The sequence below is a fragment of the Megachile rotundata genome, chromosome 9, assembly GCF_050947335.1.
Source record: "Megachile rotundata isolate GNS110a chromosome 9, iyMegRotu1, whole genome shotgun sequence".
Taxonomy (NCBI): domain Eukaryota; kingdom Metazoa; phylum Arthropoda; class Insecta; order Hymenoptera; family Megachilidae; genus Megachile; species Megachile rotundata.
This window is the reverse complement of record NC_134991.1, coordinates 14,170,144-14,193,430: the sequence shown is the minus strand read 5'-3', so window position 1 is coordinate 14,193,430 and position 23,287 is coordinate 14,170,144. Positions and strand designations below refer to the sequence as shown.

The following is a 23,287-nucleotide window of genomic DNA, read 5'->3' as shown; positions in this document are numbered from 1 at the left end:
CAGTTTGTGCAAATGAAACTTTCAAGACTACCCTCTTGTCTCTGTAAACAACCAAATAGACATCGATGGCCTGCTCTTACATTTTGTGACTGTGTATTTGCCACTGGGCAAATTACCGTGGGACCGATGAAGAAGACAGTAGCATTGATACAGAGTTTAGGTTCTTTGGATAATTTCTTGAAAAAAGAAATTTTTGTTATTAATTTTTTAATCCTATGATAGAACAAACATTTTAAAGTGCAGCCAAAATGGCTACATAAATTTCACCATAATTTGGAGGACGAAATAATTAATTACTAAGGGTGGATGATTTTAAGTAAGCTTAAAATTGATAGACTAACTTATGATGGAATATTTAAAGTGCAACCAAAATGGCTACCTAAATTTCACCATAATTTGGAAGATGAAATAATTAATTATTAAGGGTGGATGATTTTAAGTAAGCTTAAAATTGATAGACTAACTTATGATGGAATATTTAAAGTGCAACCAAAATGGCTACTTAAATTTCACCAAAATTTGGAGGACGAAATAATTAATTATTAAGGGTGGATGATTTTAAGTAAGCTTAAAATTGATAGACTAACTTATGACGGAATATTTAAAGCGCAACCAAAATGGCTACCTAAGTTTCACCAAAATTTGGAGGACGAAATAATTAATTACTAAGGGTGGATGACTTTAAGTAATCTTAAAATTGATAGACTAACTTATGATGAAAAATCTAAAGTGCAACCAAAATGGCTACCTAAATTTCACTATAATTTGGAATACAAACTAGCTAACAGCGAATGGTTTTAAATAAGCTTAAAATCGACAGACAAGAAACATACCAACGTCGTTTTAAGATAGATGTAAGCTCGTTAAACGGTCGTTTTTCGTTTCCGACGACCGAACAACGAACAACAATAATAGGGGTTGACAAAACTATCAGACGATGGAAAACGGCTGAAGCACAGTGGCTCGACGCTGCAGCCCGCTAATTTCTCACTTCCTCATTAAAACCTCAACACGCATTACGCCCCAGGCCTGGCCCTCGCTCTACTTGGCTCCCCGTAGATCGTAGATCTTTATACGGACGAGGATCTATCCGTTCTCTCCTCGTTTCGTTTAAACCCTTACTGATTACATTTCAACCGCATAAGATGCGTCGGCTGAGGACTACCATAAAAACGTTACCCATGTGAATGCTACAGAAATACAATATTAATATTCCATTTTCTATGTAATATTAGTTGTTTAAACGTTACTGAGGAATTTTCTTTTGGTATTATTGGAGAGGTTCTCCTATACTTTTCAAGAGTTACACATTTTATATATGTACTTAGGTACACCAAATTTTTTATATAATTACAAACTATTTTATATACTCTCAAGCTATTTTATATACTCACAAATTATTTTATATACTCACAGACTATTTTATATACTCACAAATTATTTTATATACTCACAGACTATTTTATATACTCAGACTATTTTACATACTCACAAACTATTTTATATATTCACAAACTATTTCACATACTCTCAAACTATTTTATATACTCACAGACTATTTTATATATTTGCAATATATTTTGTGAAGTCAATAAAAAGTAGCCTAATAAAAACGCCGCTTTAACCGGCCAATGAAATCGAATGGCACGGATAGAAGAATATAGCATTGAAGAAACACTGCGTTTCGTGCGAACTAATTGAAAAAGGGGATCTTGTTTGATAATGGCCGAAGCAATGAAATGTCACGGAGAAAATATGATTAATTGAGACGTTAAAAATTATCGTCGCCTCGGTTGTTAGAACGTGCATAGCATAGATAAGTGTGCCTGTCTGGATTCCTTTCTTTTGTATCTAATTCTTTTTTTATTTTCTCGTACCGATAACAGTGAGCCAATATCGTATTTTGAACTCGAGCTTTTTCCTCGTGGAAATTATTGCGTTTTCTGGGAAAATTTTTCTTGCTTTTGTTTGATAGCTTTTGGGTTATGATTTGTATACTAAAAGAAAGTTTGGGAGTTAGGGAATTAGGGAATTAGGGAATTAGGGAATTAGGGAATTGGGGAATTAGGGAATTGGGAAATTAGGGAATTGGGGAATTGGGAAATTAGGGAATTGGGGAATTAGGGAATTGGGAAATTAGGGAATTGGGAAATTAGGGAATTGGGAAATTAGGGAATTGGGAAATTAGGGAATTGAGGAATTAGGGAATTGGGAAATTAGGGAATTGGGGAATTAGGGAATTGGGAATTAGGGAATTGGGGAATTGGGGAATTGGGAAATTAGGGAATTGGGGAATTAGGGAATTGGGGAATTAGGGAATTGGGAAATTAGGGAATTGGGAAATTAGGGAATTGAGGAATTAGGGAATTGGGAAATTAGGGAGTCAGCGAATTAAAGGAATTAGGGAATTGGCAAATTAGGGAATTGAGGAACTAAGGAATATGGGAATTAGGGAATTGAGGAATTGGGGAATTAGAGAAATTGGGGATTTTGTAATTAGAATTTGGGAATTTAGGAATTTTACAATTTGGAAATTTGGAAATTTGAATATTTGAATATTTGAATATTTGAAAATTTGAAAATTTGAAAATTTGAATATTTGAATATTTGAAAATTTGAAAATTTGAAAATTTGAAAATTTGAAAATTTGAAAATTTGAAAATTTGAAAATTTGAAAATTTGAAAATTTAGGAATTAGAAGAATTTATAAATTTGTTATACATGCATTTATTATAAATGTACATACTTGATCCGTGAGTTGTATGTTCCCCACATTTATTCTGAAGCAAAGAAAGCCTAGTTGCACCCCAACAGAATAACGTCGAAACTGATTGTCGATGTCGCGCGTAATTACAATGCTTTAAACCACGATCGTAAAACTAGACTGCCACCAAATGTATATTAATAACTTATTTATCTAACACTGGAGGTTCCTTCTCGATTTTTGCGACGATCTGACCTATGTGATACCCTCGAATACCACCGTTCTCGTGCACTGACACTGCGTGTTGGCAAACTGTTGTTTACGTTTATTTAAAAAACTCAGAAACAGACATTATACTTAATGTTGTCTTTTAACTAGAATCGCTATACTTTTTAATCCTGCACTTGTCACGTATTGGGAGATCGGTTAACGATCCTTTGTACTCCAAAGACCCTTATGACTTACCATTTCATTTAATACAATTTATAATAAGTACTTTTTAACTTGATCCTCAAGATGTGACAAACATCACACATTAGAAATAATGAATTACCAATCTACAACAAATGATTTTCAATCCAAAGTTTATATTTTTGTAAACGATAAATATAGAGGTACAGTCCAAATGTTAATGTAACTTATCTAAACTGAACATTCATCATCAAATAAATTTGAGATTGACAAAAGCAGAAGAGAAACATTCGATGCAGGTGCACCATATTAATCCCGACGAATTAAGCTTTCCCCGGGTCGCTTATTATTCTAAAATGTCGAGAGGGGTATCATTCATGTGCGGCGCCTCTCGAACGCGGCCGAGTGTCGATCAGCTTGACAATTGGTAAATGGCTCTCTTGTATGTCGGTACACGATGTTGAAATTGTGATTTTACTAGTCGCAGCTGTCGACGGACAATGGATACACTTGCGAACATTCCTAACGAGATTCTCGTCCATCGTCAAGGACGATTAAATACCAATTACCGACTTGCTACAAGGCAAAGATAGAAATTGGAACAGGAAACGCGAGTGGAACAGATTGATCCACTACCATGCTGAAAGATGTATACGTACACTCCAAGAGTTAACCTACTCGATGAAGATCTGCTACAAACTCTCTTTGTGTCTTCCTGAAGTTCTTCAAGTGGACGATCGCTTCTGTGTATTTACGTTTGCTTCTGTTTCAAGATGTTCTTGAGGTCGCTGCCGGATTCTTTATTTACCTCGATGAACAAGCTCCGCAGGACTGTAAGCCCTGCAAACTGAATAACTATGGTAACTTATTTTAAATTCTGTAGTCATTTTTTTAGTTGACAAACAATATCTAAAAACAGATTACTTCCTTCTTTCAAAACTGAAATTAGCTATAAAAGGAACGTTTTATACTGTTACACAAGTCCAAGCAGCTGTGACAAGGGTGTCTGACGTTCGTTAATTGTTTCGTATTTTAAATTGTTCTTAACACCACAATCTTAAAAATTGATCTTTTAAAAATGTTAAAATAAAAAATTTCTAAGAATGTATTTGTGTAAGAAGAATGTCACGAAAAGAAAAGGAAAGATGTATCTTTCGTGGCTCGTTTCCTTCGTTCACGTCCACTGGGTTGTTGTCGCCGACAAATGCCCACATCCTCTCGTGCAGAAAGTTAATGCGTTAAACTTCGGTTCGCAAATCCATGCTCGGCACGAACACCGACCGACCGTCTTATGAACGTGGGCGTTACTTGAGGGCACGTGCCATGCCTTCTCCTTCTTCTTCGTCTTCTTGACCACGACTTCAACTTGTCTCGTGGACGTTCCAGTTGCTTCAATGCCAAAATAGTACTTGCGTGCTCGACATTCGGAAGAGATTAACCTTTCAGTTTCATTCTGGTAATTTTAGAAATATAGACAGATATTCTCTGCTTTATATTTACCGTTACTTGTTAAAATATTTTAAACTTACGTTGACAGATGCTGTGATAAATACACCAGGTATTATCATAATGTCAGAAAGATTATACGAGGTCTTCAGTTCAGTCAAAAAACTCGTATTGTAATATCAAGATCATTAAAACTGGACAAATAACATTACGTAAGAGGAAACTGTGTCTCGGTATCTGTTACTTATGCTAGATATATCTGCTTCGAGTTCAAACTAGAAAAACTGTAGTAGGTATTCGTTATCCTACTGTGAGGGAAAGATAAAGGAAACTTTGAAAAGTACTTTGTCCATTTGGGATACTTATCCCTTGGCACTTAAACCCACTTTCAAAATTCCAACCGTAAATTCAGTACAATCGAACCCACCGGTATTTTGATTACTTTCGTGCAGCACAACAAAATGGTTGAAACAGATCCTTTAGCAATCCCTTAAAAAGACAGATCCCTTAAAAAATTGCAAACACTAATAATAATGTAAATTTTATGTTACGTTCCTGAGTGAAAGACTTAATTGCAATGCTTATATTTTCTATAATAATTGCAGCAATAACGTGGTAAACAATTATGATAGAAATGAGGTGGTAAAAAAATATGGTAAATGAGAAAATGAAGCTTGTAAGGAGATCGAAGTTTTATTTTCTTTAATTCACACACGAATATAAAAAGTATAATGCTAGGGATTCGATTGAATCATAATCTCACGAACTCAGTTGCATAAAAAGCTTAAAAATATCGTGTAATCTCACACGAACGTTGTATCTGTTTCAGTGCACAAAGGGCTGTGGAGCGTGGCAACGAGCACTCGACACGAGCTGTCAAGCTGTCTGCGTTAGTATAATACTGGAACAATATTACTGCTTAAAACATTACATATTTCCTTCCGTTCATTACACGAGCCTGCAACATCGAATCGTATTGTTTACAGAATGGAACGCAAGAACTGCTGCCGCCCAAAGAACTGTATTGCGTTCTGGGTTGTCACGATGCGCTAAATCGTTACTTCCAACAGTTGAAAGGTAAGAATAGAATACTAGAGTACTAGTAGAATACTAGAACCATGTACTGATCACAGTCAACTATTCCCGCCACTAAAAATTTTCAAACTCTTTGGCGAATCGGTCAACGGCGTCCACCCTCAACGAGTCCTCCTCGTAATGGTCGAAGTTACTGGTGTCGTCCGGTGCTGAGCACTTCGGTATGAAAGTAGGTTGAATCTTCTGGTGATAAATCTGATTCCAATCCGTCGACTGAAACCATTTGTGCGTTTTGATGTCCATGGAACCACCCTTCAAGTTCCCGTATCGTCTAGACAGATCCACCTGCAGTATGTTCTTCAGAATGTCCTTCAGCTCCTCCCCGAAATGATGCGCGAATTTGTACTTTCCCGCGACGATCTTCTCGTAAATCTTCATGGGGTCCCTCGAATAAAATGGCGGGTAGCCAGCGTTCATCTCGTAGATCAGAACACCGAAGCTCCACCAGTCGACCGACTTCCCGTAACCCTTCGACAAGATCACCTCCGGTGCCAGGTACTCGGGAGTGCCACACAGTGTCCACGTTCTGCCGTCGATCATTTTACAGAAACCGAAATCCGTCACTCGGATGTAACCCGTGTTCTGTATCAGAATATTCTCCGGTTTTAAGTCTCTGTACACGAGACTGCAATGATGAAGATATTCCAAGGCCAGAGCCACCTGTGCAGCATAGAATCTCGCCAAACCTTCATCAAACTTTCCCATCCGTCTCAGATGCGTGAACATCTCACCGCCATTTATGAACGGCAACACCATGTACACGTACGAGTTGTCTTTAAAGAAGAACTCCATGTAAACGAGGAAAGGAAACTTCACGCACTGCAGTATCCTCTTCTCGTTGCGCGTGTGATCCACCTGTTTCATCTTGACGATCTTCGCCTTGTCTAAGACCTTCATCGCGTAGAAGGCGTTCGTCGGCCGGTATTTGACGAGGAGGACCCGGCCGAACGCACCGGTGCCGATCGTTCGGAACCGTTCGAAGTCCTTCATCGAAACGTTGTCGTTCTTCGTAACCTTCCATCGATCCAGGAACGCGGCTCTCAACTCGTCGAGGATCTTCTGGTACTCCGCGAACGCGCGCTGCCGTTCTACGTTCATACTTTCGGTTACAACGATTTGGAAATGTTCATCGTTCGATATGGATGTTCATTGCAGAAATGCGGTTATGAGGGGACTTGTGAAGTTAGTAGCTTAATCGATCTTTACTGAACTTCAATGTAATTAGGATATAGTGAGGATGTTTTAGAAGTAGCTGAAGAAATTGTATTAGATATACAGTATTTTATTACGTAGCAATGTTATCTGATATGAAGTAATACCACAAGGGGATCGAATATTATTTGAGCGAATATGTGGATCAAGTATAACGAAGTAGTATTTTAGATTACGTGGTTCTTTGATTAAGTTTGATGACCCTCAAACGGTCCACATTGTAGCATATGGTAATAGTAGATCGAACAGTTATTCTTTACCTATTTGACAAATTATAGCGATGAGACTTTACGTCTGATCAATCCCATGTAAGGACACAGACAGGTTGATGTTGGTCATCAGAAATATAATTTTGTTAATGATTCAGCGGAAATAGGCATCCCACCGGCACCAGCTTTGGTGGCGGACTCGCTGACTGCAACTTCTCTGAGACTCGAATGGAAGGGAATAGACATCGAAAGACGTGGAGGAGGCATCTCGTACCTGGTGCAATGGAGGTACGAAGAGCTGGCTGAAACTTGGCAATACTGCAGAAATCAGTCCTGGGGGAAAGATGACCAAATCTTGGTGGAAAACTTGCAGCCATACACGAAGTACAGGGTGAGTTGAAATTACCCTCAAACAGAATAAACTTGATATAGAATAAACTTGATATAGAATAAATTTGATGTAGAATAAACTTGATGCAGAATAAACTTGATGTAGAATAAACTTGATATAGAATAAACTTGATATAGAATAAATTTGATGTAGAATAAACTTGATGCAGAATAAACTTGATATGGAATAAACTTGATGTAGAATAAACTTGATGTAGAATAAACTTGATGTAGAATAAACTTGATATAGAATAAACTTGATATAGAATAAACTTGATATAGAATAAACTTGATGTAGAATAAACTTGATGCAGAATAAACTTGATGTAGAATAAACTTGATATAGAATAAACTTGATGTAGAATAAACTTGATGTAGAATAAACTTGACGTAGAATAAACTTGATATAGAATAAACTTGATATAGATTAAACTTGATATAGAATAAACTTGATGTAGAATAAACTTGATGTAGAATAAACTTGATGTAGAATAAACTTGATGTAGAATAAACTCGATCTAGAATAAACTTGATATAGAATAAACTTGACGTAGAATAAACTTGATGTAGAATAAACTTGATGTAGAATAAACTTGATATAGAATAAACTTGATATAGAATAAACTTGATGTACAATGGTCTTCCACCAAACTACTGATTTTACTTTTAGAGCGATATGACGAATACCTTTTGATGATTTCATAAAATGTGCACCCCTCGAAGCGTTAAAAACTTGTGAACATTCACAAGTGAATAACATGCTTCACTACGGTTTCTGATATAAAGTATTGTTTATACCTTGCAGTTTCGCGTAGCGTTGCTTCTAAAATCGTCGCAACACAATCCCGAGCCGATAGTCTCAGCTCCGAGCGTCGTGATACGAACGCTAGCAGACGGTTTACCAACCTCAGCACCGGTAATTGTAAGAGCGGCGGTGGTAGACAGCTGCCGTGTCTCTGTGTCTTGGGAACCAGGCCCATTTCCAAACGGGCCACTTTTGTCTTATGTCCTGCGTCTGCAAGGGGCTGACTACTCCCAGCTTAAGGTACACGCCACGCCAGAACTTCAATAATTCGAACAGTTCAATTTATCTTGACCACTCTGTCGATCATCCTTTCTATTGTGTTGCTGCCTATTAAACGACAGGTTTCGAGGTATATAAACTCTGACATGGTTCGATGACACAGTAACACGAAATGACATTTTGCAAAGTGCTACTTTGTGGTAATCGTGTCAGATTTTCTGTATTTCCAAATTTGTCGCTTGAGCTACTCGAGCTATGTGTACGATTCTAAGCTATCTTCACTAAAAGCGTTTTATCGTAGACGCAAATAGCACTTTCCTATTCTTTCTAACTGTTGTAGCAGACAGCACTGTGCGATATATCAACTGGTTCTACAAGATTCCTCACCTTTCCCGAGTAAGAATGCACTTTGATAGGTAAAATGCCAAAGAGCATGTCTAATGGAGAACGCATGCTTTCTGTCTAGCTGATAAAATTTTGCATAGTTGCTTACATGTGTAATTTATTTGATCACATACATATAATATATTAAATTTAAGATAATTTGTATGTTAAGTAAAATTGTAACCTATAGTCATTTCAATTAATATATTTGATGTGAAAGAAAATATGCAGTTTTTTCAGCTTAAACAAGTGGTCTATCAGATGAATTCATTCAATATTAAATATGATAGACTCTCGTTATATTACCGGTTGATGTTCCTCTACAAGTTCCAAAACTTTACTATATTTCCAACTGCAAAAATTCTCTAACAGTCTCATACTTGGCGATATAACGAGAGTCTACCGTACCGCACTTACATTGGCCTTAATTTCGAGTAGCGGCTCTAATAGCTTCCTCATTACTCTAAATAACTGTACTATCGCAAATCCATTAACTCTTTACGGTCCAAGTGTGCCTCCCAGACCCAAGACTAATTAAACAGAATCTGCAGATCAGAATTGACCGTAAAAAATTCTACCGAAAAAACCTAATACATTTAGATGTAAGACAACTGGACTGTAAAGGATTAACGCTAACATAATGATCCCGTTAACATCGGCTTGTTAACTTGTAAGAACCAGATCTTCCGCGACACACGTTTCTGGCATGGCGTTTCTATCCCTATTGGCATACTGATTTCCTAGCAAGGGATCGAAAGGGAGCACAAGTGACAGATCCTTTAACGTCGTTTACAATCGACAGGACATACCGGCATCAGAGAACACGGATCACTACATGTTTCAAAACCTCGAACCGAACAAAAATTATTCTATAAGCGTGACCATGAGGAACGGAGTGGGCGAGGGGCCTCCTGCGGTCATTTACATCACAACAACCCCGGAACCAGCTGGTATGTTATTCTAATCGAAAAGGTGGCTGAGGAGATGGCAGTCGGTTCTGATAATGGAAGTAGGCAATAGAAGTATCACTTGTTAAACAAATCACACTGTATTTTATTAGATAAAATCTTTTACTGACCCAAAGAATTGTATCCAAGCAAAGGACTTGAAAGAACTTGAAAGAAATTTAAAAAATTTGCTAAAGTTTGAGAAGGAACATATTACAAAATAAAGATGCTAACTATAATCTGCAAGTGTCGTTAACAAATATATATCTAAATTATGCCCATCTACAACTCTAATCTATACATCCACATTATATCACAAAGAAGAGTACTTAACAAAGAAGTTGTACAAGAAGAGTACTGCCATCTCAGCCAACAGTCAAAACAGCAAATTTAATCTCCCTCATTTCAGTGAAAGACACTCAACAACCAATACTGATTCTGGGAGGACAACACGTCGTGATGAAGCAGGATGCCGACATGCTCGACGACCCCAGCGTGGTTTACGAGAACACGAGCACCATTCGAGGCGTCGCGATTCACGTAGCCTCCGCGCAGCTCTTCGTCTCCGACTCCATGGGATACGTTTATAGAACTTCCATAACGAAACGCACGAAACCTACGGTCATTCTAAGCCCGAGTCAAGCGAACTTCAAACCCTTGAGCTTGTCGGTTGACTGGCTGAACCTTCATTTGTATATTCTGGGCGAGGTGAAGCACGCGACCACGGTTTGGCAGATAGCTAGATGCAATCTGGATGGAAGAGGTCTGACGGTGGCGGTCGCTGGTTTCTTGACGCGACCCACTCACATCGAGGTGGACCCGTACAATGGATACTTGTTCTGGGTCAACAGGGGCGGTTTGTACAGATTGGATCTGGCTGACATTAGCAACGGAGTGAAGCACGAGGTAGGTTTATAGGTGTGGCTGATAAGTGATTTCAATTAGGGTAAACTGCATTATGTTAGGGTAATTTTAGTAAGGTTAATTTGAGTAAGAATCTGGAGGAGCTAGAAGAAATTTAAATAGATGTAACGTGTCTATAAATTGAAAAATTAATTCATTTACTAAGTGACGAACAACGAATGTTTTTCAAGACTTCCTTTGCAAACGTAAGATTCTGAGAACCTATAAAATTTCGGAACATAACTCTCACATACACGTCTCATCTTTTAAGCATAAAGTTTTGGCTATCAGAGTATAAAAATCTAGCAACTACCTTCAGGTTCAGCCATATTTAATCCTTGAAGACGCTCACCTGGGAGCCTTCACCGTCGACCACACGAACTTCCGGCTGCTCGTGCCGCACCACATCCAGAACACCGTGATATCAGTTTCGCTGGACGGTCGCGAAGTCTTGGACCTCCGAGCGAATACTCAGCAACCAAAATTCAAGAACGTAGTATCCCTAGCAATGGCGAACGGTCTATTCTACTGGACCAACGGGGAGGAAGTACTGATAGAGGGATACCATTCAGGACAGAACAGATATTTTCACAATGCCTATCCCGATAGGTGAGAGGTCTCATTCATATGCTGGTGGAAGACCTTGCACAGATTGTTCAATAGAGGTGTTTCCAGGTCGAACGGTTCATTTGTCAGTGTCAATGTACTTATGGATGCGAGCCAGCCCGTTCCTGTTCCGGTGAATCCTCCTACGGGAGTTCAAGCTGTTCTTGGAGTGGAGAGGGCTAAGGTTTCCTGGCAAGCGCCTCATCTGTTGGGCGGCCAGGGCAAGGGTGCTTGGCAGAATTGGTCATACGAGCTGGAGATCAAGGACGAGTCCACGGGAGAGACGATCCATCAGAAAGATATCGCGGGGTCGTCGCATACTGTGCATAATCTTAGGGAGAAGTCGGAGTACTCGATCAAGGCGGCTGCTTATACGAGCGCGGGGAGAGGCCCGTGGTCCACGGAATTCAGAGGACAAACTTTAAGGTAACTCTTCATTTTCTTTAACGCTAAAACTACTAAATGATCACTCCACAAGCTTCTTGTTATAAGGTACACATTTTGTTAAAGTATATTTCTTGAAATCGGAATTGATTTTCATCAAAATAGAGAATACATGCGTGTACTAATCAGAATTGGTTTTCATCAAGATAAAGAATACTTGTGTGTACTAATCAGAATTGATTTTCATCAAGGTAAAGAACACATGTGTGTACTAATGTATGTTTCATTGTTAGATTATTTATTTTTTGACTGCATTTTTAATTTCAAATTAAGTACACACATGCTGGTAGGTTTAGCGTTAATGTTATTACCTATATACATCTAATATTTTCATATTTTATTGCACATTCAGAGACGGATCGCACGCGTCCATCTTGTGGTCCGCGAACGAAGGTCTCCTAAGAAGCGACGTAACCGGAGAGAACATCGACACCCTGATATACAAAGCAAGCTTGAAAGAAACAGAGACGGACTACCACATCGTCGACGTCACTTGGTACAAGGATGTTCTGTACATCGTGGGAAACAATTCGGTGTTGTATCGATACAACATCACCAGCCATCAGAAAATGAAGATGAACATTCACTCTGTCGGCAGCGTGGCCGTCGATTGGCTGTCGAAGAAATTATACTGGGCTAATCCAAAGCAGCAAATTGTAATTACAACATCGACTCATACTTTAAATATCCATTTTAATCATACTTTATATTTTTCACCATCCATACTTTATATTTTTCTAGATTACAAGAGCGGATTTAAATGGATCTCACCAGGAGCCCATGTCGATTCTAGCTATCGTGAAGGAATTGATGATCGACTCTTTGGAGGCGTATTTATATTGGTCCACAGGACACGCAGTCGAAGTGGCACGTTTGAACGGACAGGACAGGAGATACTATCATTCTGATGAGATATTCAACGGCAAGCAAGTGATGGGTCTAACGTTGGACACGGAAAATCGATACGTTTATTGGATTGTTCGGAGTTATGAGAGTGGATCGATTGTTTATCGTGCACCGACTTCTGAAAGGATTCCAATGAGCCACAAAATTGTGCCTGAAAAGGTTATTGTTACAAACTTTTTCTTTATAATGTATTAGTTCAGTGCAATATTACCTTATCACCATATCATCTAATTTTGATATTAGCTTGAGATCTGAGACGCCTATTTTTCATAGGACCAAACACTTAAATATGCAATGTTAAATAATGTTCCTCATGAATTTATTTTGTTTGTAGGTTTCAGCTCTGCAGCACCCCAACATGCAGGGCCCTCTATGCTACTTTTCAGAACACCTTCTCTGGCTCCAAGACGATCGAAACGCAGTGATAGGCGACTTGTCCGGTCAAAACACCGCAGTCATAAACGGTATCACTCTATCAGGTCTTCACATGGTAGCCGTTATGGACCCCGCTCTTCACCAGTACCCAAAAAACCTGACATCGGAGACCGTAGTGGTTCTCCCAAACGCGGTCAACTACAGTAGCATCAGAGTCGAAGGGATTTGGAGGAACTTCAACATATCCTGGGACCCTGTGGAGAACATCAACTACGGGACTGTGTTCTACGAAGTGAAATTCGCGGATTATATTAATACTAACTCGAATCCGGAGATCACGACGGAGACCTCGATGCCGTATAATAATTCGGAGCAGATCTTGCCGTATTCGGTTCTGGAAGTGACGGTGAAGGCGTTCACGTATTGGGAAACTGCACATCATACTAGGAAAATATTGAGATCGCCTCAAAGTGTGCCGACTCAGCCGACCAATCCTAGAGCGTTCATAGAGTTCCATAAGGAACCGCTGAGCGAAAACGTTGAAATATTTGCAATCTTTAGGTAAAAATTAGACTGGGTGATTTAAGTGAGTCATTTAAATATCTCGAAGATTAATATTTGTTTTTACAGATGGGACCAACCGGAGTTCACTAACGGTTTGATCACCGGCTACACGGTGCAATGCTGGTTCATAGAAAACCACTCAGAGATCCAAATCTGCGATCAATCTTTAATTCCAGTCTCCTTGCTGGAGCACACCGTACAAGATCTCCTCCCAAACACGACTTACTACTTCCAAGTCAGAGCACACACCGCAATCGGTGCGGGACCGTACACAGATGTCATTAACATCTCCACGATCTACGAAAACCCAGTGCCACAATTATTAGTAGCCACTTCGGACGCTGTTAGAGTGTCAGACCTGGATCAGGAGGTGAATTACACGATCACTCGGCACATTGCGATCGAGGTTGCGTACCTGGCGGCAGAGAGCAAAATTTATTGGATAAACGAGATGCGAGAGCTGGTAACGTCGGAGTTGAATGGAGCAAATGCTACAAAGATGTTGACGTTGAGCAACAGTGCTCTGAGTATAACTGTGGATTGGGTAGCGAGAAACTTGTACTGGTCGGAGTCAAACTATCGGGATAATAATGGTCGTATTATGAAGCTGGATTTGACCACGTGGCAAGTGGGCATTCTTAAATATGAGAACATCGTTGCGTCTGGGAGACGTATAGTGAATCTGGACGTTTTACCATCTACGGGGTAATTATTGCATTTTATTTTGTAGGAGTTAGTTGAAAATTATACTTGCAGATGAACAGAGTTACATGTCCATATGTTAGACTGCATCTTCAGTAGCATCAGAGCATGAAGTCACAGTAGCATCTATTTAGAAGAAATTATACTGCATCTTCTATATCCCTTGCTTGACAATTACAAATTGTTCTTACAGATCATTATACTGGATAGAACTAACGAAAAAAGACACCGGCGAGATCATCCAGTCAGACCTGAACGGTAAAGGCAGACGACCGTTCTTCAACCACCAAGACGACTGCTCGTGTCCATACCAACCCACCGTGATTTCCGTGATGACAATCGATAGCACCAACTTCCAGAAGCCCGTCATGTACTGGGTCTCCCTAGAAGGCCACCTGAACATCGCCGACATCGACGGCTGTGCCTGCAGTTCGATAGTAAGCGCGAGTTTCAACAAAGGGCTACCACCCACCTCGCTAACAGTCGACAAGATGAACATTTACTGGTCCAACATGGCGGAGGACCAGATTTACTTCGTGAACAAGAAGTACCCTGATGACGGAGAGATCAAGCACTTCTATTTGCCAACCGTGCGCAGCATCAAAGCCCTAGGGAAATCGCTGCAGTCCTATCCCGTTACCAACTGCCTGATACCTCATCAGGTGTCGTACAATGTCGAAGAAGTGAAGAAAGAAGCGAATAGCATCACCGTCAGGCTGCCTCGACCTGTTCCCCAATATGGGTGCGAGGAGTACAACTTGCCAACTACGCTGTACACCATATACGTGTCTCAGTGTTTGGAGAACGATCCCAACATGTGTGAAGATACTAACAGAACGAAGCTGCAGACCTATGAGACGAAGTACGAGATAAAGAACCTGAAGCCGTTCACGGAGTACAGGTTGAAGCTGGCCTTGAGCAACTACTACGCTGACTTAGAGTCGATGAGCTTAGAGTTCGGGTCCGGAGTGGTGCTCAGAACCGGAGCTGGAGCTCCCACTCCGCCGGAAAACGTGACCGTCGAAGCGCTAACGCCAACCTTGGCCATCGTATACTGGATGCCTCCCAGAATACTAAACGCTGCGACGGTCAGGTACGAGATTCACTGGAGACTGTTTCGACCGATCAATGGAGCACGACAGAAAGGGGAGCAGTTGATAAAGGGCAACGAACGCACGGCAGATGGTCGATTCTACAGCATGCTGGAGCCTTGGTTGCCAGATCAGGAGTATCACGTCTTCGTTCGTGCCTATCCTGCTCAATTCAATAATGTCTTCAATGATAGCGAAGTTCGGTCCGTCAAAATGTACCCGGAACCTAATAATCTGACGCTGAGCGGAGTCAATGTGAATAGTTTGAATGTAACGTGGGAGCCTACTGTTAATCTGACGATCAGGTATACTTTGGAGTACAAGGATGTCGCTATGGAGGACTGGCAAGTGGCGAACGACTCTAAAATGGATAAACACAAGGTTACATATTTTATCAAGAAGCTGCAACCACGGACTTTGTACAAGTTTAGGCTGCTTTTGAGGTATCCTAATTATACGAAGGACTTTGTGTGGCCGGCTGATGGGAGGTTCACTTTTCAAACGTTAGGTAAATTAATCAAGATTATAGTTGGTATTAAAGTTAGATTAAAGAGGCGAAACAGTGGGGCTGCATCTTAAGTTTGTAATTTCAGAAGAATCCCATTTTAGAGCAATCCTGTTTCTCATTAAATTTTCAGTCCTCAGATAATATCATTTCCCAGATTTTATAAGTCATTCCACTTTGTCCAGGTGATGTACCAAGTGCACCAGGAATGCCCACAGTAACAAAACTCCGTAGTTCCGTCTATCAATTAAATTGGGAACCCGCTCAAGCCCATGGCTCGCAAATCACTCTATACCGTGTAGAAGGAATGAAGATAAACGAGATCAACGAACAAATTGATTCCAGCGAGAATGCCAGCTGGAAGTTGTACTATAATGGAACGGATAATTACTGGATAATTACCGGAGACATGGACGACAAATACCGGTTTCGGGTTCAAGCAAGAAACGCGTACGGATTTGGTGCCTGGAGCAGATATAGTCCCATAATTGATTTGACGGAAACAACAGGAGGGATATTGGCGGCGCAACAACATCTTGGTTTGGTGCTGGGACTTAGTGTCCCTGTCATCACTATTATGCTCATCTGCTTTTGTTACTTTCTTTGCCGTAAGTTTATGACAGAACATATCTTCTTTTCAAGTAATTTTAGGAGGGTGTTAGACTCTCTGCAAAAATTGCAATACAAAACTCGTCAGATAAAAACCTTTTGCAATTCAGCGCTTTATCGACAACGCAAGGAAGACAAAAAGGCGGTTTTACCTCCGCTAGTGAGCGACGTAGAGCTGGCAACCTTACGCGAAATACCGAGAGGAAACTTCGTTCAATCCAACGCTCTCTACGCATCCACCTTGCAAACAGACTCTGACGACTCGACGCTTCCCAAAATCCGCAGAGAGCAAATAACACTAGCGAAATTTTTGGGCAGTGGAGCCTTTGGAGAAGTAAGTATTAACCAACATTAGTAACATTAAGCAAACATTTTAACACTAAAGAGATGAACCTCTATCTTAAAATTTTGCAGGTGTTTCAAGGTAACGCAAAAGATTTGGAGAGACCAGGTATCACGCCGGTTGCCATAAAGACTCTCCGAAAGGGAGCATCGGCGCAGGAGAAGACAGAGTTCCTCCAAGAAGCCAGACTCATGAGTCATTTTCGACATAAGCACGTGCTCAGACTTCTGGGAGTTTGTTTGGACACGGACCCACCATTGCTGGTGCTGGAACTGATGGAAGCTGGAGATTTATTAAGTTATTTGAGAGCCAGCCGATCGCTGCAGCCATCGGATCCACATGCTTTACGTTTGCAAGACTTGCTCGCCATGTGCGAGGACGTCGCACGGGGATGTCGTTATTTGGAGGAACTGCATTTTGTACATAGAGATCTCGCGTGCAGAAATTGTCTGGTGTCTGCCAGGGATAGGGAGAACCGGGTTGTCAAGATTGGTGACTTTGGACTTGCCAGAGATATATACAAGAACGATTATTATAGAAAGGTAGGTGTGATTTGTAATATGATCATATTTCATAATGTGATAATAATTCACAATATAACTAGAAGTAATTACACCTTGAAAGGTAAGTATTTAAAGGTAGGTAATTTGTAATATGATCATATCTCATAATATGATACCTAGTAGTAATTACATCTTGACTTGCAATATTGCAAATTTTCTAAACTCTAACACTTTTGAACGAATCAATATGTTCAATATATAAATAATTCCGTACAGGAAGGAGAAGGATTGCTCCCAGTTCGGTGGATGGCTCCAGAATCACTAGTGGACGGTGTATTCACCTCCCAAAGTGATGTCTGGGCATTCGGTGTCTTGATGTGGGAGATAACGTCGTTAGGACAGCAGCCATATCCTGCCAGAACGAATCTTGAAGTGTTGCACCACGTCCGTGCAGGTGGAAGATTGCCTAAACCCTTAAACTGTCCACCTGTCCTTCATCAACTGATGCTGCGTTGTTGGAGTGCGGCAGATGCTAGGCCCAGTTTTAAAGTTTGCCTGGAGAACATAGTTAGCCTTCGTAGTACTATAGAGGATGCACCATTAAGTCCGGTACACGCTGGCCATTACTTGGCTAGAAGAGGTAAGAGCTAATTTCAATGCATAATGCGAATCTATTGGCATGAAATTGTCAATGATACGTTGTACCTTTTATCGAGCACATCGCTTATCAGATCTGAAGACCGCTTGTACAGTAAATACATTTACTAATCAATGCAAGTTTAATAATTAATGCAAATATTCAACTCAACATTGAATAGCAAGTGTATGCTGTACAGTAATAATTAAATCATCCATCTGTATAAATTTAACAATTTGCTTGAATACATATTTATCATTGCATGGCTCATGCTTGCAGGCGTGTCTAACATGGCTTACTTTGCCGACGAGAATCAAAATCATAACTCAGGTAGGTTTACACGTCATGCTGCTTTCTCTATCAATGTTTCATCACAATTCGTGACAAGATTCTCCAACGAAATTGATGTCAATAATCGACTGATTTTCTCAGGAAACTCTTGGAAATCCAGCAGCTCCGAAGGCAGTCGAGACATGCAGCCGTTCCTTCAGAATTCTCATAATGCGACGCTCACATCGCAGTCCAGCGAGACACCGAAATATCTGGAGCTGTTGGCGGATAACGAAGACATTATTTTAAGGGAAAATTCGACGAACGGATACGAAGTGCCTCGGTCAATTCATATCTCTCATCAGAACCTGAATAATGCAATTAAACCTAGTACAAATGTAGATCTAAAGAACAATTTGCAGTCTGATCCTCCGCAGGAGCAAAAAGATTCGAGTGACGCTAAAGAAGTGGGAAAGAAATGCGATAAGAGGTCTTCTGTATCAAGTTTGAGTTTACCTGAGCGTAAAAGAGCATCGATCACGAGTATGACTGATAAATCGAATGCTTCAGACATTGCACAGTCGGGAACACCTACTGTTAAAGCAATCTTGAAGAGAGACTCTTTCACGTCGCTGACTGATCAGAGGAAGAATAAAAGAAACATGGCGGAACGACGAGGATCAGAGATAAGTTTAGAAGGTAGAAGTTCTAGTTCTTTAAGCTCGAGCATCAGTTTAGCTCCACCCACGCGACCCAGCTCATCTTTAATTAGTTCACAAAATGTTCTTCCACTGAAGAACAGTGTCATCGGTGGAGTTGGGGAAACTATGGTAAATGATGGAAATGTCACAAAAAACACATTACCAAAAATTCAAAGGACTCATTCAAATTTACAAAATGGTAAAGCTAACATACCTTTGGTGATAAATAGTGCATTATTAAATTTGTTAAGGCAAACGCCGGTTGTGGAAGATGGCAACAATATAGTCACGTACACAAATATTAATACAGACGCTGTCAGAGTGAATGGATCTTGAGATTGTTGTTAAAGATGAGGAGGATTAATGTCGTTAAAGCACAACTGTAATTTCAGTTATACCTGCACAATGAAACTGAAACCACGTGTGAAGTTCCATAGCTTTAAACTGCCATATTAATGTATGTACATATTTAATGTTTAACACGTACCATTAATTATAGGTTTACTGTGGCAGAAAGTTTTTAACTGTAACTGTATCAGTTTTAGGTATTAATCACTGACTTGTTGTAGCACCTAAGAAACGAGAATAGGTATAGAGTATTATAAAGTGATTGAAAATAAGATGCGATAGTTTTATACCTGTTATTGCAACTAATGTATTTATTTAATGACGTAAAAGTATGAATCAAATTTTCACTGTTCATTGTACAAATTTCATATTTGGTGATATCATAGGGTAAAGTATGGAAATTGATATTCATGTTATGTAAGGATTTGTTAAGTTTTATGTATAAATTTAGTGATTCTTATGAGAATAGTACAATTAAGAATAATACATTTTCGATTATATTAAATTGTATATGACTGAACTGATAGTGTTCTAAACTTGTATTTTAAAATTTTATCTATACATTGGACACTATCAATATTGAAGAGGACTGTAAATACTTTACTATCGAATAAATTTAATATTTTTTTAAATTTCATTCATCAAAAAGTATTAGAACGATATTATAAGTATCCAAATTTCAAGAATTAATTCACAAAATATACTGTAGCAATAAAATTTGGGTACTTTCTTATATTTTGATAATTTTGTATGACAAAATTGTTTAAACTATTTAGTTACGAATACAAAATAAATGCGTTTACACAATAAAATTATGTGACAAGTTTTCTAAAATATTTTATAGTCTTTCTATTTAAAGAAGCTCTCGTATGTGGTCTGAATATTATTAGTTCCTTAAAATAAATTTTAACTAAAAATGAATCAACTATTGTAAATACTCTTTAACATCACATTAGAAAAATATACACGGCAGAAGAAGTAATAATTGTATGAATTTTGTATATGTTATACATACACATTTATATTAACACACACATATATTACTTGGTATAAAATCACACAATTTATGAAATTTATTATTTAAGTTTGGGGTAAATAAAATTTTCAATGTAAATGAATAAATTGCAATGTAATTCAAACGATTTATTATAATGAATCTTTGTCACTAACATACACAAAATGTAAAACTTGTGTAATGACAAATTCTTTTACGAAGAATTAAAGATCTTTATTACAGTGAATATTGTACTGTCATAAATGCTCTATTTAAGAATAGCAATAAGTTTTGTTTTATTGTATAACTTAAGGAAAGTGACGCTAAGTTTACAATCATATTTAATAGACGATAATAATATACTGTTAATGAATTTAAAATTACTTAAAGATTTTTTGTTCAAATATTTTACAAATCCCTGAAATAAAGAATATAAGAAATTACTTCAACTGTAGAGGGTAATATATTCATAAAATATTACAAAACTGAGAATTGTGTTACCTATGCGGTAGTTGTAGTAGTAGTAGTAACAGTAGTTGTTGTATTTGTGGTACTTAAGGGAACATCGTCGTCTAAGGAATCATCTTTGCTGTGTTCATGTAACAAGACATATTCTCTAGAGCTGAATCCAAAACGTAATACATCTCTCTCCAGTAATTCGTGATATCTTCGAGGTTCTAATTTTACATTATTTACAAATGTACCATTCGCAGACTCTAAATCTATAAGGTAAGGGCGGATTCTTCTTCCTTCACCACCTCCTTCTCTTTGAAAAGATACTAAACGATACTGTAAAACCGCATGTTGTTTTGAACACGAAGGATGATCCAAAGGAATATCAGCAATCTTCCGATCTCTACCCATCAAATATGCCGATTGTCTGTGAACATACAATGTAGGTAATGCTTTTTCCCCTTTGAAGGGATATAATCTCCATCTACGTTTAGGTTTTCTTGCATCCGATGGTTCAGAATATTTAATGACTACTCCATTTACAGTATTTGCATCTTCTGTTAATTTTCCAGACAACTCAAAATTTGGTTTTTCCTTTTCTTGAGGCTTTGGTTTAGGTTCTGTTTTCACATTTGGTTTACCCCATTCTGGTGAAGGGTGTTCCTTTCTCATTTTTGATTCTTCAAACGTGTTTTTCCTTTCTCTATTATCATCGTATCTTCTGTGTTCAGCTGCATCCCTATTATACCTCCTTCCTTTTTCCTCATACTCTCTGTGCCTTGAACGAGGTTCTTCTCTTCTCAAGGGAGATCTTTCAAACCTTCTCCTGTCATTCTGTTTGTCATCGTCTCTCCTTGGATGATCATGTCGACTATTCCTATATTCCCTATCCCGTTCGCGTTGCGATCTATCACGATGCACATCATTATTTTCTCTTCTTACGTCTCTGCTAAATTTATGAACGTCCCTACCTTCTCTACTGTCTCTGTAATTTTTATTCTTGCTGCTTGATTCCTTTCTGTTTGATCGTCTGTCTTGGTTAGGGCTCTCGTCGCGTCTATGTTTACGTCTTCTCCGTGATTTTTCGTGACGACTATCGTCACTACTTTCAGAACTGCTGCTGGACATTGTTTACCTTTTCATCGATCAGATTTTTCTAATGGTACTTGTCAGTTACACTTTCAGCATCTTGATGCCAAGGACGTAAAAACAAGATAACCTATTATGACAACAAAACAGTTTGTTACATATAAATGCACAATAATAAAATTAATATGAAAATACAAGACATTGTTTGCTACATTCTTACCTTATTTAGTTATTACAAAAGCTCACAATTTTACAGTAAAAACTTTCGTTGCAATATTCAACACTTCACTCGATCGTATTCAACTCAACACGATGCGCCGCCATATGTACCAAATTTATCATAGGGAAATAATACCAGTTTCAATTTTTATCTTGATACAAATTTTTATTCAAAGCTTTAATAAGTATCGGATGATTTATTATAATGTCCTAAATTATATCACTGCAATATCAGATGTTATACTATATTCGTATTCCAAAATATATTTTCGGCACATCTGTACAGGGAATTATATACACTTAGGTTACAGGTACTGAACAATTTGAATTCATTTTCTTATAAGTAATTTTGGTATATTCTTTCCTTTCCCAATTTTTCCGTAAAATTGATAAAAATACCTGAAAAGACAATATTAGTAATGTACAGAAAATTTATTACAAATATATTCCATATTATTATAAGATTTGTAAATCTTCTAAATCTAGATAAGTGTGGAACTTGTAATATACTTACTTGATCCAAACATTTTCGTAAAAGAAACTGTGCAACAAAATTATAATTTGATTCGTAGCTATTAGCTCGATATCGTTTTCTAAAGTTCATTTTAATAAAAATGTTTAGAAAACGATATCGATTACCAGGTCACACCACGTGGAGGTTGCTACGATAGTGACCCACCCTAACTCCAAACCCCATCCACCCTCCAAATGCAACCTCATTTATCAGAAGGATAAATGAGTTCCCACTCTACATAGCTCATAGGCTCGCATATACAAGTTCTTTACCACAATCCAGCAAAGAACTTGTATCACACACAAACACACACATACATTAACTTAATACTAATCGCATGGGATCCTACATACGCACGCTTAACTAATTCTAAACGCCGCACGCGTACCTCTCATTCTAAGATTGCACTCAAATAATCTACGACGAATACAAAAAGCAAAGGGAAGAAAGTTAGAAGAACTTTCTATTAAAAGCAAAGAAAGTTAGAAGAACTTTCGCAAAGAAGCTAAGAAAGTTAGAAGAACTTTCTGTGAAAAAAGGGGACCATTATTTTTCGCCAAGTGAACCTTGCTTTCCATGGGTCAAAGGGTAGTCCATAGTGGCTTACGTGAACCACGACGGCAAAGATGAACCGAAGATACCTTTGGCAAGAACGAGTGATACACCCCAGTTGGCGGAGGGTTCCCATT

The 23,287-nt window shown here is 38.7% G+C and overlaps 3 protein-coding genes across 11 annotated transcripts in view; 1 reads left to right on the top strand and 2 right to left on the bottom strand.

Moving 5' to 3' along the window:
• sev (receptor protein-tyrosine kinase sevenless) overlaps positions 1-20,706 on the top strand; it is a 35,148-nt gene extending 14,442 nt beyond the window's left edge. Inside the window, exons 3-21 of one of the 4 annotated variants that reach the window (XM_076535863.1) lie at positions 5,391-5,450; positions 5,548-5,638; positions 7,236-7,468; positions 8,273-8,383; positions 9,678-9,825; positions 10,232-10,728; positions 11,045-11,334; positions 11,401-11,757; positions 12,128-12,431; positions 12,517-12,840; positions 13,016-13,617; positions 13,687-14,325; positions 14,516-15,921; positions 16,104-16,526; positions 16,638-16,861; positions 16,942-17,412; positions 17,650-18,013; positions 18,290-18,340; positions 18,443-20,706. In XM_076535863.1, the coding sequence (XP_076391978.1) occupies positions 5,391-5,450; positions 5,548-5,638; positions 7,236-7,468; positions 8,273-8,383; positions 9,678-9,825; positions 10,232-10,728; positions 11,045-11,334; positions 11,401-11,757; positions 12,128-12,431; positions 12,517-12,840; positions 13,016-13,617; positions 13,687-14,325; positions 14,516-15,921; positions 16,104-16,526; positions 16,638-16,861; positions 16,942-17,412; positions 17,650-18,013; positions 18,290-18,340; positions 18,443-19,317 (7,470 nt within the window). In that variant the 3' untranslated portion in view covers positions 19,318-20,706. Of the gene's footprint in view, positions 1-5,390; positions 5,451-5,547; positions 5,639-7,235; positions 7,469-8,272; positions 8,513-9,677; positions 9,826-10,231; positions 10,729-11,044; positions 11,335-11,400; positions 11,758-12,127; positions 12,432-12,516; positions 12,841-13,015; positions 13,618-13,686; positions 14,326-14,515; positions 15,922-16,103; positions 16,527-16,637; positions 16,862-16,941; positions 17,413-17,649; positions 18,014-18,289; positions 18,341-18,442 lie in introns of all 4 variants that reach the window. The other 3 variants (XM_012286469.2, XM_012286471.2, XM_076535864.1) reach the window with 3 other exon arrangements.
• LOC100879852 (cAMP-dependent protein kinase catalytic subunit 1) lies at positions 5,634-6,840 on the bottom strand. Its single transcript, XM_003703731.3, has one exon. The coding sequence runs from the start codon at positions 6,752-6,754 to the stop codon at positions 5,711-5,713; it is 1,044 nt and encodes a 347-aa protein (XP_003703779.2). The 5' UTR covers positions 6,755-6,840; the 3' UTR covers positions 5,634-5,710.
• On the bottom strand, positions 12,098-22,243 carry LOC100877772 (uncharacterized). 6 transcript variants are annotated; one of them, XR_013039425.1, is made up of 7 exons: positions 22,086-22,243; positions 20,825-21,995; positions 19,469-19,553; positions 13,379-18,558; positions 12,893-13,310; positions 12,479-12,832; positions 12,098-12,389 (listed from the first exon to the last, which is right to left on the bottom strand). XR_013039425.1 is itself a non-coding variant. In XM_003703795.3 (3 exons), the coding sequence occupies exon 2, from the start codon at positions 21,902-21,904 to the stop codon at positions 20,825-20,827; it is 1,080 nt and encodes a 359-aa protein (XP_003703843.1). In that variant the 5' UTR covers positions 21,905-21,995; positions 22,086-22,243; the 3' UTR covers positions 20,448-20,741. The 6 variants fall into 6 exon arrangements, 1 of the variants encoding a protein (XP_003703843.1); XR_001096126.2 differs by having other exon boundaries at positions 12,893-18,228; positions 18,310-18,558; XR_013039423.1 differs by having other exon boundaries at positions 12,893-18,558.
• Positions 22,244-23,287: the final 1,044 nt, after the last annotated feature.

Coding starts and splice junctions, on each gene's coding strand:
- LOC100879852 (XM_003703731.3), bottom strand. CDS start 6,754: ATGAACGTAGAACGGCAGCGCGCGTTCGCGGAGTACCAGAAGATCCTC.
- LOC100877772 (XM_003703795.3), bottom strand. CDS start 21,904: ATGTCCAGCAGCAGTTCTGAAAGTAGTGACGATAGTCGTCACGAAAAA.